The sequence below is a fragment of the Stegodyphus dumicola genome, chromosome 1 (assembly GCF_044657685.1).
Source record: "Stegodyphus dumicola isolate Sdum_Otavi_A_Nest chromosome 1, ASM4465768v1".
NCBI classification, from domain to species: domain Eukaryota; kingdom Metazoa; phylum Arthropoda; class Arachnida; order Araneae; family Eresidae; genus Stegodyphus; species Stegodyphus dumicola.
In genome coordinates this window covers 129,035,723-129,053,355 of record NC_140768.1, presented here as the reverse complement: position 1 = coordinate 129,053,355, position 17,633 = coordinate 129,035,723, and the positions used below count along the sequence as shown (strand labels likewise).

The 17,633-nt window shown below is 34.1% G+C and overlaps 1 protein-coding gene across 2 annotated transcripts in view; it reads right to left on the bottom strand.

Annotated features, from left to right (window-relative positions):
- Positions 1–633: 633 nt before the first annotated feature.
- The window catches only part of LOC118204085 (fatty-acid amide hydrolase 2-like), a 37,230-nt gene continuing 20,230 nt past the window's right edge, over positions 634–17,633 (bottom strand). For both annotated transcript variants that reach the window (XM_085820428.1, XM_085820435.1), the window contains 3 exons: positions 9,807–9,958; positions 4,062–4,154; positions 634–1,541 (listed from right to left, as the gene is read on the bottom strand). In XM_085820428.1, coding sequence (XP_085676554.1) covers positions 948–1,541; positions 4,062–4,154; positions 9,807–9,958 — 839 coding nt within the window. In that variant the 3' untranslated portion in view covers positions 634–947. The remainder of the gene's footprint in view (positions 1,542–4,061; positions 4,155–9,806; positions 9,959–17,633) is intronic.

The window sequence follows — 17,633 nt, the reverse complement described above, 5'->3', positions numbered from 1 at the left end:
CAGCCCTAGTAGGCAAGGCCTACAGTGCCCTTATATCTGCTTTCTTGACCGTGGGTCCCGGGGTGCATGAGCACATGTCCTGGCCAAGTGGTCAGTTTGTCGCAAGATCCCAAGCGAACTTGGTACCCAAGCGAATTTACTATTAGAAGCATATGCATATATACCATCAACGGTTGCGAAAATAAAGACCAGTAAGGACTTTTGTGATTTTGTGTTTACGCGATGTGTTAAATTACACCACATAGATACTTAATAGTTTGAAACGAAGATATTAAGACAGGTGAATGCTAACATATTAGAAACTGGCAAGTTGTCAATCTACGCGAAAAAGATAAAAGCTTTTATAAGAAGTTGGAATAACAGCGTTATAAAAACTCGCATTATGTCGGATTGAGTATGAGATGAACTAAAGATCTTGTATCGTCTGCAATAAATTTCACAGGTAGCATGGATAACAAAGGGCGTTCTGGTAGCATAGGTGAGGCAATCTAACAAAAATTTGCGACCTAATACTGAATTTCATTTAGTTACAAACTTAGCTTATTTTATATTTGCTGGAGAATGTTACCAATTAAAAATTGATTATAATCATCCAACAGTTTTGAAACATATTTAAAGCTCAAGGAAAACAAATGTAGCAGGACAAGTATTTTATTCAAATCCTTTAATATTTTACACAAATGATTAATAAGACATTTTAATTTTTTTCGTTAAATAATAGAGTAAAATACAAAAATCTAACACAGCATTTGGAATTTTATACACTGTTCAACATCCCATTATAAAAAAACCGTTTTCTCATAATATAATGACAGACTCCACTGGATGGAAAAATGACAGACTCCACTGGAGGGAAAAAAGCAAGTTGTCATTCAAATCTGAACCATTGGAAAGAACTTTCTCAAATTTTGCTATTTTTTACAAAGTTCGAAAATAAACAGTATTTATTAAACACTGATGGGACATGGGCATACCCACCCATTGAAAACTTTATCTAATTCGACCGCTGTTGCGATGGTCAAATGATCTTGGAATCGTCTGCTGACGGCCTGGATACCAATGGGTATTCCTTCGTGTAATCCTGTCGGAATTTGTGTCGATGGATAGCCTAAGATATTAAAAATGCAGGTGTACACAATGTTAGGGTATTTAGGAATAGTAAGAAGGTAATGTGGTGGCGGTTCTGGATGAGTAGGTAACAAAAATATGGCATCATCCTGTAGAAGCTCCTCGAATTTCGTTTTCAGGGCACTGAATTTCTCCAAGCATTCGTAATAGAATTTATTTTTTTCCCTCATATCGACCATTGCGAAATAGATGGCTGGCCAAGTATGGTCTGAATATCGAAAGAAGCTTTTAATGAGCTCCATGGTTAAACTGATGTTCGAATCTTTGGCATCTTCGCCGGACAGCATACTGTCCATTGAAGGTGATCCAATTTCCAGTAACTTACTTTCCCAGATGTTGAAGCCGTATGCTAACTCTTGGATGTCAACTTTTGTAGCAGTGATCCCATATTCATTTTCGAAATGACTGGCAGCCTGAAATTAAGATACCTGTAATTAGTATAATTAACGGAAATTCGCGACTTTAGCAATTTAGGTTTACAGTAATAATTTCGCGAAAAGCTTTACAGTTAAGGATTTACTTTAACATTTAAAAAAAGAAGATTTGCCAAAACGAAGTACTAGCACAAAACTATGTACTCATTTTAATGTTAAGTATATAATTAAACAGAAATTATCGAACATAGTTTTTAATTGAAATTTACATTATATACCAAAAAAAAAACAAAGTTTGGAAACCTACTCCGTATCTTTCTTTAATATATGAGCTTTCTTATTAAGCAGAAAATTAAAAAAAAAGTATCACTCGGCATTGGAATTTTTGCCGTCATTACTTCATGAGCCCAAAGGGGCGTTAACCCCGAAAGGATTGTTAGTCTCGAAACGGCATTTTGCGTCGAATCACTATAAACGATTGTATCACTTTTAAAATTCTCCCCATTATCGTCCTGTATTACATTTAATAATGAAGTAAGTTAAATAATGAAGAATCTGCATGAATGTACGTATATTTCTCGCATTGTGAAAAACAACGATACCTAGAGCTATCAAATTTTGAATAGTGTAGTCCTTCACTCGAATATAGGGAATTGGCGGTTCGAATTTGTTTTATTATATGTTTCATATATTTTAAACTTTAACGAAGTTTTGGTTTAAGAGACTCAATGATTCCAAAGAGAGCAGTGGCAACACACGATACGGAATAAAATATTTTTATGACCAGCGGGTGAGACTATCTATCGGAAATTCTAAAGATACTCTATTTTTAAATTTTTTTAGTTCACAGGGGTGCTCTCGAAACGTGTATGAATGTGTAACTGGAAAAAATGCCTTTTTGGTGTAATATAAAATCTGAAAGCATTCAGATGTTTTTCCTTTACTTATTTTGTCAGTAGTTGGTTTCATGAAATTTCTTGTTAATCACAGAAGATACAAATAAATTTTTTAGTTATACTTGAATCTATGAGGTATAGCATAACTGCTATGTATTAAGAGCATGCAGAAATCTATTTGTTACAGAAGTCTGGACTGGAAATTTTAAATACTTTTATTAAGTTGAGAATCAAAGCTGTTTGAAAAGCATTGCTATAGCAACAAGTAAATGATAACAAAGTCACAGTTCCCAGACCTCAAACTATACTTTACTCTACTCTTTCGTAATTAAGAGAAAGAAAATTTTTTCTTCTAATATCAGATGATATCGTCAGCGTTAAGAACATTCTATTCTTAAGAACTTACCAGACACGTGTCTTAAATCTTCTCCAAACGCAAATATAGCGTTGGGAAACACCTTTTCTGGACAATTTAAAGGGTAATGTATTTCATGATCTTAAATTTTAACAATTATGTACATTTTACCTACTTACTCTTGTACTATACAGCTTGGTACTGTATAGTACATTTTAGTACACACAGTTATAGGGTTCTAATCTTGGATTTACAGCTATGTGTGTGAAACCTCGAGAACTCGTGAGGGGATAATCGCTTTAGCTCAGAAAACAGAAACGTAAACTCAAGAAGAGTTAATTACCATTTATTGCTCAAAATAAGGATTAACAGATGGCCCTTTTTTCAGGACGTACAGAAAAGCCTCCACTTGGGCTTGAACTCAAAAGTACTAAGAAAATCAAACTTAACTAAAAGATATAGGCGAAGCTATCAAAATTCTGCAGGAGTCAGCCTCTAAATATTAACTAAACGGCGAAGCTATCAAGGGCCTGAAATACGGCCGAGTGTAGTAATAGCTTAGAGAGAGTGTATCCAAAAGGCAAACGCGCGCTAGTCAGAATCTCTGGCTCTCTAACGAAGTCAGTAGAACTTCGACTAAAGTACCACTCTTCCTTCATTTGCATTAACCGCGATTCTTAAAAACACACTCTGGCAGGAAATTTGTAAGTTGAAATTAGAAGAGACAGGAAAGTAGCATTAACTAAAGATAATTGTTAAAAACTTAGGATAAACCTTACATAGTTCATTAATTTGTACTAACATCCTTCAAAAACAACATCCTTCAAAAAAGGGAATTTAATTTTACCTACTCACTCTTGTACTATACAAGTACTCACTCTTGTACTTATACTCACTCTTGTACTGCATTTTACCTACTCACTCTTGTACTATACGTATACAATTATATAGTCCAACATCCATTTTTCATTTTAAAATTTCAATAAAATAATATACGACTTTTGTTGTGAAATTTAAATTCTTCCCTTTGCGGCTACGCTAAGCAGAAAATGTGAACTGTATAATTCCTCAGTGGAATCCTTCCGACGGAGAGAAAGTACGTGAGGTGAAGACAGTTGAAGTTCAAATATTATGTTTTCAGCTTAGCGCAATTGTACTCCTTTGGTAGGGAACCATGGTTTTACATGTTATACTGCGTATAACTCTGAAGACCCTTAAAAGAACAAAAATTCAAAACAACAACTTTCAAGTTGGGAAGAGTAACAAAGAGATATGAAATAAGGCTTCAAAAGAATATCGTGCATTAACCTTTCTGATGGCTGCTTTAATTGGCCAAATAGCGGAATTCAGATATCCAGGCACTTCTTCCATGTAATACACTTTCAAGTTGCGGAAATTCACCTGAAATAAAAAAAAAATAATAAAAAAAAAAGGCTAATAATGGGATATTATTATATTAGTTATATTATTATATTATATTAGATTAATATATTAGTTCTCTTTTGGAAACTATTATCGAATTTTTAATCACATTTCCATACATTGAATGGAATTGGAGTTATCACGTTTTATGATATTTATAACTATTACATATCATACTGCAGACCTAACGAACAACATATTAAATCAATAAGCTGAAATATAATAAACAGCATAGCAAATTTAAAAAAAGCTTAGTTATTTTGTCTTTGAATGTTTTATATATATATATATATATATATATATAAATGCATTTAGTCAGGAATTGAATCTAAGTTTTCATGTTACGGAGCAGGAATGCCTCGTAACATGAAGCATAACGCATGGCAAAATATCTTTATTAGTTTTGACTAGTAAATAATTTCTTCCCATCTTTTATGCAAAGTTTAAATTCCCTTTTTTGAAGGATGTTTTCGGTTTAGTGGCAAAACATTCATTTACTAAATTTAGACTTCATAATAAGGAAGTCATCTAAACAGGTTATAAGGTTCCTCAGTACCTTGTCTGTGTTAAACCTAGAGGAACTTAGTGAACTAAGTAGAGACTTATCACGGAGTTCGAGTATTTAACCACAGAGTCTAGAGAAGGGTTAAAATATCCTTTTATTCACTCAAAGAAATAATAACAGATGGCCCCCTTCTCGGGCTTACAGGAAAGCCTCTACGTGAGTTTTTAAATCAGGATATCAAAATAATCTAATACTAAACTAAACACACTTAGCCGAAGCTGGACACAAATACCTAATATAGCTGGCCCTTGATTTAACCTAGCCCGCGATTACCAACAGGCACGTACAATACGGCAATAGATTCTAGAACGAAGTAACCATACGGCAAACACGCGCCACTAAGGACTCAAGCTCCCCCTCTTTCGAAGTAAGGTGAATCTTCCTTAAATACTCCTTCCAACTCATTTGCATAAAACGCGATACTAAGTATTCTCTCTGGTAGGGAATAGTAGATAGGAAACGAGAATAGAGAGTAAAGCATTTTTAAACTTAAAATAACTGTTAGAAATTTAAAGTAACGTCTACAAGGTAATAGAGCTAAGACAGCAGTACCTGTACTCTAACTCGGATAAGCAAGAATTTGCTATTATTAAACTTTTATCAAGTAACTATGCGTTAACACACCACGCCTATTCTTTAAATTATGTTTCAAATTATCTAACTTGTGGCAAAAATATATATAATGGTTTGGCTATTGTTTTAACAGTTTAAAATAAAATGCGTCTTCAGTATCCCACCGCATGTAAAGTTGAAGTTCTTTAGATGTAATTCCAGTACTATTTCTACAAGAATTTTCTTTTGAGCTCCGTCACGTCCTTATCGAGTGACAGAAGTCTAAAGAACCCATTTCTCATCTCCAATAAGATTTTTTTTTTTTTTTTTTTTTTATGAACAGAGAAATGCAAATCGATACTCACTGCTAATAGACTTTAACTATGATTTAATGTGGAACGTAAACACTACTATCAGAAAACCTTTCAACTCATTTTGTGAGATCTCACCTTCTTTGCTATTATAAAGTTAAATGGATTTCACTAACTTCCTGGCGACTTCTCGCACAAGCGTAAAAGAGTACCAGCACAGGAGCAGGGTAAAATAACCCTCTATTATTCGTCAAACTCTGAATACAAATGCACGTACTTCGTGCTTACAACAACATCGACGACTTACGCTGGAACTTAAGAATAGTTTCACAATAAATTTAAAAATAAAGATGTAGTGCTAGACTAACAATTCAATTTTAAGGTTAACTACACTGACTTAACAACCTACCCGGCGTTTTGCATCCTGGTGAGGAAATGCTATGCGAAAATAAGACGTTCACGAAAGATACCAAACTTAAAATAAATAATTTGTTATGTAAAATAAGGGACACTCTACAATTTCATGCGATTCATGCGATGTATTGCTTCCGTACTCACAATGACACATCTCTACTGGCGATATGTTGCTTTGACTCAGTTAGCAACTTCAACTCATTATTTTCTACTTTTTTTTATCGTCCATTTGTTCCTTAATATAATAATTTCGACTTACGCTGAAACTTCTTTAACAGCCTTTACTACTGCTATTTCATGACTGGATCTGTTAACTTCAGACTGCCTTCTGCATTCTCATCGAGACAAAGCCATTAAGGTCACATTATAGAAGGATATGCAATTGATCGTATAATTCATCAATAAATATCAATATAATCTATCAATAGTAATTTTAATAATAGAATTTATCAATAAATGTTAACACTAATTTAAAGATTAAATAACTAAAATATTGAGAAAAACTTCTAGTATCCTAAACAATGATTACTTAATATTTAAACAGGAGAAGATATACAACAAGGCCTGGAGAGAATTGCCATTAAACTGGCTAAAATTTATCTGCAGCTGATCGACGATCAGAAGCACATTTTTGACGCTGCTCGGTTTCCATATTCTTGTGTTTTAATCACACATGACAGCACAATTTTTACGCTTTGGAAAATACTGCCAAGAGTTCATAAACTAGACATGCCTCACCTATGCTGCCCGTTTTCGAACTTTGTTGCCTTCAGGATATACGTTTACGCTTTGAGAAAGAATTCCAACATCAGCTTTCTGAGAATTTCTTCACACGTCAGCGTTTTGGTGAATGAAAAAGGGGACAATTGAAAGAATCAGAAAGAAGGAAACAGAGTAGTGTCACAAAAAGTGCCACATGTCTGGCACAGAATGAGCACTTTCCGCAACAAGAAGTAAAATTATTAGGTGTATCAGCTACAAACAAAGCATCAAGGTTTTTAGCTTAAATCTTACCGTCCATTGGTGTCAATACATATTTTTTCTAATCCTAAGACTATAAGGTATTTCTCCCACTTTCTTAGCGTCCTTCGTGGCGTAGTGGTTCGGCACGCTGGGCCGGTATTTCAGAGGTCCGTGGTTCGATTCCCGGCGAAGAAGGCGGTTGTTAATTTTTCAACTCTCTTGCCTCTCAAAAAATCCTAATGACTCTACAGTGGCGCCCGAACTATAAAAGGGTTGTGGATGATGATTCTCCGCACCCAGGATTTGGCGACTAGGTCTCCTAAAACCCTAGTCGCCCTTTAAAAAGGGGAGTATATAAGTTATTTCTCCCACTTTCCTAGCGTCCTTCGTGGTGTAGTGGTTCTGTACGCTGGACCGGTATTCCAGAGGTCCGTGGTTCGATACCCGGCGAAGGCGGTTGTTAATTTTTCACCTCTCTTGCCTCTCAAAAAGTCCTAATGATTCTACAAGACAATCACCCAGAATCCAATTTTGCGTCACAATTTTAATGATTTCATGCAAGATTCTTTATATCACCTCCTCCGTGAGGTAAATATCACAACTACAAATTCATATTTAACATTGAATATAAAACGTTTTTATCAGAACGATACTGATTATTTTTACACTTTCCGGTCTTACTAATGACAGTTTCAAGTGTATTCAGTTCAATGACTGAATTATGCGGTTTTTATGTTCCGGTTAAGGCTTTAATGCCTTTAGTTAATCTGCATGCAATAGTTGTAGAATGATCAGCAGTTTAAAATTTTAAGTGACGAATTAAGCCAAACGAAGACACCATTTGTTTACATTTGAAACCCAGCAGAATAGTGAATTAAGTCAGTTTCTACACCAACGTCAGTGTCTTTTTGTCTAATGGAACCAACAGTAAAATGACAGTTTTGTGCACCGAAAAATCTGTCTTCTTGCCCGCTCGCCGTATTGCTTGTTTTCGCGTAGAAACTCTAATTTTAATTGTAAATGTTTTTAAACTGTTTTAACTATATTTGGTGTTTTATGTTTTTCTGTATTTTGCAAATTTTAATGAAGATGTTTTTACTTTTTATGTAATTTTGCTTTTCTGCTAAGTAAGAACTGACTTAATTGAATGAGAGATATATCTCTAATGAAATTCAAGGAAATAAGTTAAAATGAAATGCAGCAAAAAATTTTTATAATTTAATAATCCCTACAAGGAAGTCATGTTGTGTCGATATCAGATTTTTTATACTAATGGTATGCAGAGGAAGTGAAAATACTGAATGTCTCTAAACCTGAGTTTTGTACATTACTAACAACATTTAAAATATGTACTTTCCTTTTATTTGGCGAGTTGTAAATGAAACCTCACTTGGGACTTGGCATTAAGACAAGTTTCTAAATGTATTACATATAGAGGCCATAGCACTTACTTTCAAGTTTACTTTTACTAATTGCTCTGAAGCAACTGACGGCTTTCAAATATTTTATTTTTAATTTAATGAATTCTTTAATAAATTAAATTAGAGCATCTCTAGAAATAACATTAGATGAAACATTTGCATCTGTAGAGCATTCCAGGCTTCGAGAAGAATTCATTACTAGTGTTATACATACGTCGTTGTCCTTCTCCTAATTCTCTGGGGGAAAAAATCCTAATTCTCTGGAAGCCTAGTATTGACTAATACATTTAATAGCCACGGAGCTATTGACCACATCCTTTCTTTTCTTTTTACTTTAGATTACATTCATTATGTTACATTGTAGAGACATTAGGATTTTTTGGAAGCCAGAGAGATGAAAAATTAGCAACCGCCTTCGCCGGGAATCGAACCACGGACCTCCGGAATACCGGGCCAGCGTGCTACCGTTACATCACGAAGGCACACTAGGGAAGTGGTAGAAATAGTTATGTACTCCCCTTTTTAAAGGCCGACTAGGGTTTTAGGGGACCTAGTCGTCAAATCCTGGATACGGAAAATCATCATCCACAACCCTTTTAGTTCGGGCGCCACTTGTAGAGGATTTTTGTTTGTTAGGATTTTTTTAGAGGCAGAAAAGATGAAAAATAGCAAACGCCTTCGCCGGGAATCGAACCACAGACCTCTGGATACCCGCCCAGTGTGCAAAACCGCTACACCATGAAGGACACTAGTGAAGTGGAAGAAATGCCTTATAACATTCAATAAATGTTCTTTTCGTTTTGGTAGTTTTGGTAGTTCTTGGATTATTCTGTAGAGTCATTAGGTTATTTTTGAAACAAGGGATGGGAGAAATATGCAATGCCCTCTCCGGGACTTGAACCTGGACCTCTGTAATACGCTCCGAGTGTGCTACCATTACACCACGAAGGCATGCAGAAAGGAGGGACCTTACGTATTCCCGCTTATAAAGGATTAGGGGACACAATTGGTGGCAAAGAATCATTATCCATCACCTTTTTAAGGCATATTCATTAGACTTTTTTGTTGCGGGAGACGTGAAAAATGAGCAATGTCCTCGCCAGGACTCGAATCTGGATTTCTCCAATACACGCCTAGTGTGCTAACCGTTACACCATGAAGGGATGCGGAAAGGAGGGAGAAAAGTACCTTTTAATTCCTGTACTTGTTTTGGCAGTACATGTACTAAAACCTTATAATTCCTTACAAGTTCTTTTACGAACAACTACAATGTATGCAAAATAATGGTCAGATTTTTTGCGTTTACTAAAATCATTATCTCTACAGTAAATATTTAGAGACAACAGAGGCATTATTTCTTTTGCTTCGTGAATTGAATTTAAATAATGCAAGTAATTAAAATTACCTTTTCGTCAAGTTGGAGTCTTTCATCGTTATCTGACAGCACTTTAACAAGAAGCAGAAGATCCTCCGCATATCTACACATTGGACCCGTGCTGAGGAAATCATTTAACTTCCCTTCAGTTTTCGGCCAATATTTTTTATTTGAAATAACACCTGAAAAGAAATAAATATGAAAATCTAATAGAGATAAATTGGCAAACTCTTTTAAGGTTTTACATATTAGGCAAAAATAAATTAAATGTATGATGTTATGTAGAGGCAAAAGGGCCTATTTATACAAAAAAAAAAAAAAATCTGATGTGGACACTACGCGACTTTCTTGTGCGGCCTATTAAATTATGCATATTTTTGCTGCACTTTATTTAAACTTATTTCCTCGAATTTCATTAGAGATGTATTTCTCATTCAGTCAGTTCAGTTCTCATTTCGCCGCAAGGCAAAAATACATAAAAACTCAAAGCATCCTCATTAAAACTGTAAAATACAGAAAAACCTAAAACACCAAATAAAGGTAAAAACAGTTAAAAAATGTTTTCTTACAAACAAAATTAAAGTTCCTACGCCAAAGCAAGCAATTCGGCCAACGAGCAGGAAGACAAAAATTTCGGTGCACAAACTAAAAGTTAAATTTTGGTCCTACTGGGTAAAAAGACACTTAAGTTGGTGCACCAACTGGGACTTAATTCATTATTCTACTAAGAGCTTCAAATGCAAACAATTAGTGCCGACGTTTGGCCCAGCGCCATTTAAACTTTAAAATTTTTGATACTGCAACAACTATTGCATATAGATTAACTAAAAGCATAAAAATCTTAACTGAAACATAAGAACACCATAATCCAATCATTTTTAAAGCACAAAATGTACAATTAACCAATATATAAGAATAAAAGAACAGAACTCACCAAGCCGGTTTAGAGGGTGGGTGTATATATGTAAAATATAAAAAAAATACGATGGCTTTGCTCTTTGCGAACCAGCAACCTTTAATTAATTTTCAGCAATTCAGGATCGTCCCCTAACCCAGTACCTTCTACAACATTCGCACCTATTACATAACCTCCTCATATAAATGCTGCGTCATTAAGTTCTCCTAGACAGATGCCTTCTCGCCTTCGTCCTGCTAACGCTTCCGCTATGCTCCTCTTTCTTTGTTAGAACATTATGACGTATTAAAGTTTAAAGTCAGTCTATCTAATAGTTCAATTACTGAATAAGTTATTTGATTAACTTCATCTGGAAAAGTCATTTGCTATAAATTAAAATAAAGATATGCTTGCTGTTAAAAGTGAAAAGTCCTGAGTCGTCATTTTTCTCCGTGATTCAATCATCCCAGCTTCGTCAACCATCTGCCAGAACGTGTAATGGAATAGCCTCACCATTCGCCCACGATGTGTTGGAATAACTGAAAACATTACATACATACATACATACATATATATATATATATATATAATTACATATATACGTATATATATATATGTTAATATCTACCCTTCATGCCTAAATCTTAATACTACAAATACCGTGCAACATAATATAGTCTACCTTGATTTACATATTATAGATTACAATTTTTTAAAAGTCTATGACAAAAGAAGAGAATTCAACTTTTCAACACTTAAATTAACCAACTGGAATTCAAATATTTCTAAAAGAGTCATCCTCAACACAATTTACTCACAGCTGCTTAGAATTAAAAGAATCTGAAATACAGCAAAACTCCTTCAAGAAGAAGTACTATACTTCGTCACAATTTTGAAAAATAACCTCATTCCTCAAAAAATAATTAAGAATACTAAAAGCTGGCATTAGCTTTACCAATTTTTAGATTTTTTGAGTTAGATAATTAAATTTTTTTACTTAAAGCCCAATGAGACGGTATAAAGTGGATAGCTGAATCTGAAGATCTAATTTATAAATGTACAGATAATTTCTGTCACAGCGTCTTTTTTCCTCTTAAAATTTGGCACAATACTTTTAATGCTATTTTTAAATAGTTTAAAAAATACTTTGATGGCCAATTCGAATCTGTTATTAACTTACGGGCGATTTTCGTTTCTGGCAACTTGGAAGCTTGAAGAATTACGACTTTAATTAACAAATTACTATTTTTTCTATATTTTTCTTACTTTAGAGGCCATTTTAGATAATGTTTTGTTGAATTAGCCATTTGCACTTTTACCCAGTCCATTTTCTTCAAACTACTATAACAAGACGCCAGTTTGAACTTTTTCCACATTTTTCAACGCCTTTCACCCCCTTTTTGCTATGAGCCAGGTTGCTGCCAACGAACAGTCACTTGTCATTGGCTATTTATTGCCCAGTGACGTTGTTTTCCCCCTTTCTACGTCACCCGACAAGTTGGAGGGCAATGGAAACGCTAGGGGGTTTGCACAACCTTTTCGAGTTTAATTGTCGCCAAGGAAGACAGCTTTGTACCAGGTCTGATTTTTATAATTTTTTCTCTAAACGTTTTTCTAGGTCTTGGCAAGACCCATGCTACTTGTCGTTCTTATTTATTATTTTTTCCTTTTTGATTTAAATAAAATTTACGGTTTCTTTACAAAGTTTTAATTCTTTAAGCTCGCAGGTCCAACCCATACGTTCTTGTATATTTTGACTAATAGCATATCGCTATTTATTTATTTCTTCTATACATCGGAATGCCTTTCCATTTTTTACACTTAATGTGTCAATATATGCGGACGCGTCGGGAAATTGGAACAGATAGAATTGAGACTAAGGTTTTTGACATAGTTAATTCATTTAAATAATTTAATTCATTAAAAAATTTGTCGCGCAAAGTTTCAATTGTCTGTTTCGGCGAAACGCGTAATGAAGTTAGCTTGGTTCGAAGTTCATTTTTAAAAATTTCCCTTGATAAGCCAAAAGTGAACTTCGAATTGGGCTAATTAACCATTTACCGCTTCTTAATTTTAATATTTTTATATTTTACCTTGATCAATTGATTAGTATTTTACTGTGTTTTAAAATTTCCTTTATTCGTTTAGCATATAACTTACTATCTTTATTTTACCTCGTTTAATTGATTTGTTTTTTTTACTGTGTTAAAAATTACTTAATTTGTTTAGCATATAGCTTTTTTTATTAATTTGTAAATATTCAAATATTGTTTTTTTTTTCCTCCTCTTTCACATATTTCATAGCAACTAAATATGCTTATGTTGAAGTTTTCACGGAGCCACAGTTTTTGGTAACTTTTTGGCGTGCGTACTAAAATTTATCTTCTAATTTCCTTAATTTTGCAGCACAATGCGCAAAATTTTGACCAAAATCGGTCTTTTTTCGTTTGTTCTTACAACTTAACTTTTAATAATATATATATATATATATGTTTGGTGCAGGCGATCGCAACAACAACAACAAAAAAAAAAAAAAAAAGTATTGCGCAACTGAATGCTATAACAGTCCCATATACAAAATTTCAATGGTCTACGGCTAATCGTGTTTGAGGTATGCGAGATACATACATACGTACGTACAATCATCACGGGGGGGAAAATCCCTTCTGAATCAATTTTAAATTCCTTTTAGAATCCTTTTTGGACAAAAGGAGTTTTTTAGTCTGTCCATACGTATAGTTGTCACCCCAAAAAAATCGTTCAAATGGATTCGAGAGCGGACAAAATGCATATTTTCATTGAAATATGATACCAGACACTTTTTGCGATTGTAGTACTTTTACTTCGTAAAAAGAAGTAAAAAGAGAGACGCACGGATAAGAACTAAATTTTTTTTAATCTTTGAGGAGCGTCTAATTTTCAGAAAGATCGTTGAAATTTCTCATTATGAAATATAAATCTTTCAATATGAAAGGAAGATTAAGTACATTTTCCACCGTTAATTAATACCTCTCCCTTTGGTTATTTTTTAATTCTTGTTGCTTGAGATAATATTACTAAAAGATATCTTCATTAAATTAGATATTTTTAAAAGTTCCATCAACATTTGTAAAATTTGGCTTATTACATGAGTTCTAGAGTTAACAATAGATAAATATACATGCAACTCATACCTCTTTTTTTTTGTATTTATTTTCCTCCATGTTTACACTAACCATACTTCTGACATTTATTTAATGCCATTGAACCTATATACTATGTGTTTACAAGATATTTTGCTTCTAAAGAAATGGTATCGTGTCTTTGATCTCATGAGTACATTCGAACGTTTTTAAAATTTGGAATTAAATATTCTATATTTCATTTTAATTTTAAACAGTCATAAATATTGTAATTCAGAGAAGTATTCAGATTTCAAAAAAGTACTCAATAAATTAATTACTATAAATATACACAGATTATGAAATATTCTAACGATTTTAACAATGTTGAAATCAGGCCATTAATTTGCATGAATCTGAAGCTGAAGGAGTCGTGATGGGATGAAGTCGAAAAGTTCTGTAAAGCAACTTAATTTTTAATTCTTTTTTAACATTGCCGTGACATATTTATTAGTTTGCAGATTTAAGTTTTAACATCACATTTACGGAATAAAAAAAAATTATATACTATATATAGTATCTCGAAATTCGAACACTGAAATCTGGTCACCTTAGTTTAACCTGCATCGTCACCTGTGACTGACAGCATACCTTTCGTAAAGGCCGCGTCAATCACAGTTGATTAATAGACAACTTAAAAAATTATATTTTAATTAGACTTCTAAAATGTATTCAATATCTGAATAATCCTTTTCATTATCCCCATCGTTATTATTGCTTCATTTAAATCCACCATACGGTTGATGTTGGCTCATAGCCCATGCATATAAATTATTGGAATCTAGATACATTAAATAATTAGATGGTTTGCTTTTATCATAGATTTCCATGAATTTATTATTTGCTTTTCCAAATCCATTGCAATATTGGGCGACATAACAACAACTACACTTCCTCTCGTTCCTTTTTCTAACAATAAACTCATGTTATAATCATTCAGTTGTAATGTTGCGCGGCCCCAACCTGCACGCAACAATAGTGGTGACTGCTATGAACTGGAAAGTACACAAAGTCTTGAGAAAGGTTTAAATCCCTTTTTATTCAACTTTAGAAATTACAGATGCGTGCTCTTGACGCTCACAAACTACGCCGGCCCGGCGGTAAAATAAAAATAAGAAACTAAAAATGAATAATAACAAGTTACTACCTACGAGGCTCTCTAAACGTAACTAACCTAACCGCGTTCTAAGATACCGCTGATATTTCAGCAAACTTCTGAATATTAAGTTTAAAGATTCAACTATCTGCCGAGGCAAGCACACAGGCCGAAACGCGTGGTTCTTCAATTTCTACCTAGCCACCTCCACGCTCGTGAAGCAAGAAAGCACAATTTCGAACTCATTTCCCTTCTATTTAACTCAGATTACTTCCGCTGACAATTTGAATACTTTGCGCGTTCTACTAAAATTTACATACTCTGGCATTGGCAATTCCAGGGGAAAGTAAGGCTTGACAAGAAAGATAGTTTAAACTTAAAATAAATGTTAGTTAAAATAAATATAAACCCTACATTTGCCGCTGCCAGAATTTGGTAAACTTGGAAGCAGGTCCTAGAAACGACCTGTTGAAGAGTTTCCATAATTCTGAACTAAAATTTAAGAGCCTCGTTTACATTAAAAAAACTGTTTTCTCACAAAAGTTAGAATAAATTTCTGTAGATAATTATTTTACTCTCTCTTCTTACAGCAACCTTTCCTGGACTTCAGTAATCAATATGTTCTCTTCCTTCCAGCATCTGGAAGGAATAAGTATCAGTATCTTTCTAAATACATTATAATTTACACTTTCTTGATACTGAATAAGTTTTTGTTTTTGATCGATTTATTTTCCTTAATTACTGCTTAATTCACATTCATTCAAGTATTGAAACATGAATTTAACTTTACCCTGGCTCTCCACCATGTGTGGTGTCAAACGGGAATATTCGTGTTTTAGTATTGCAACACTTCCCCTAACCACAATGATTTGTTAGAATTCAACGACCAAATAGACACACCTTACTCGACATTCTAAAACTCGATGAGCTCTTTTAACATTCTTAAAATTCAAGTGTAGGTGGAGAACCCTACAAAACACATTCATTCTAAATTCCCCCTCATTCATCTTTAGACATGCAGGCTTTCGATCTAAAGCATGATTTTATCTACAGTTTAATACTTAAATTTGAATTCATTTCTTTTGAGCATTTACTTTTAGCATCTAAAATTTTATGCTTCTAGACTAAATTCTACCTTTACATAACTTTCAAGTATTTACGTATATTTACAAAATTCTAATCCATATGATTTTTACAATTTACCATAAAATGAATAAGAGAAAAATAAATTTTTACTTTACGCATTCTTCGCCAAGCTGGCGGCACTGAAACTAAATTTCTTATTAATACAAGAATACGAAGTTATTTTTATCTTCGGCCAAATTTTGGCTTTAACATAACAGAATTAGTCTTTCGACCAACAGAAACTGCTTGTTCTTAGATTTTATGCTAAAAGAATATAATACTTTTGCCTTAGCTAAATAAAGTAAAACAAAACTAAGTCTCAACCGAGACACATTGACTTTCGTCAAAACATAGAGCTTCGTATTTACGCATAACATTTCGGATCAAAAGAAAAATTTATAGAAGATTTAACTTATCTTTGAGTTTTCGATGATTGGAACTCCGACATACTCTTCTAGCAGAACTGTTCCCACGATATGGAATTCATCGAAGTCAGTCGCCTCCTTTGTGTTCTTCGAGTTTCGTCCATGTTGATTATTCTTTTTCGCCCTCTGAATGGCGGCCTTTTGGAGTGGTAGTCGTCGGGTTGTTGTCTTTTCCGTTTTGCCCCTGGACGGCTGGTCTTGGCGTCCTCCGGTCTGGAATCGTGCTTGAATTTCTTCTGTTGGTGGTGGTCTTTTCGTTCCTCCTGCTGTCTTTTCGTTCTCGGGAACGGCGGCCTTGTTTGCTCCTGACTATCTGGCCCTGGAAGTGTTTTCCTTGATGCAGAATTTCTACTGCGATACATTGTAACTGGTCTTTTCCTCTTTACCAAAGATTCTTTACGCGGCGGCGTTGCTTTCTTGTTTTTCTTAAATGCTGGAGTCTGAAAGTTTTCGTTTCTTCTTCTCGGTACCGTCGCATGGGTTGTAGAAGGGGTAGGTTTCTCTTCAGTTCTCTGCTTCTTGGGTGGTGGAGCGGGTGACGTTACTTCTTGACCTTCCACTTCTTTTACGCTTGAGTCCTGCAAGAAATTTTTAAGGATTTCAAAATCATTTTGATTATAATATTTTTTCACCTGGTCGGGACTTGCTTTACAGATTTCCCCTCTCTCGTTCTTAAGGTACAATACGACTCCTTTGATTTCCTGAATTACATAGGGGCCTTCAAATTTTGGAGTTAACTTTGTAGTAAAATTGTCTGGGCACTTGATAAAGAAAATTACCGCTTCAATACTTTATCCCCAACTTTAAAATCTGCTTCACGGCGTTTTCTATCATAGTATAATTTTTGTCTATTTCTTGCCGTATCCGAGCTTTTAACCGCCTGGTCAACGAGTTTTTGCACATCTTTTTGTTTAAATTCTTGCTCTCTTTGTTGCACAAAGAATAATTTATCTAATGGCGTAATTAACTTCCTTCCTAAAAATAATTCTGCTGGAGTTTTTCCCGTAGTATCGTAATTTGCTCTTCCTAAAGCATAAGCTAACTCATTTATGTAGCCTTCCCAGGGCTTGTGATGTGTGCTAACATAACTTCGAATTATTTTTACAATATTTTTATTAACTCTTTCTGCGATGTTTGCCTGTGGTCTATACGGAA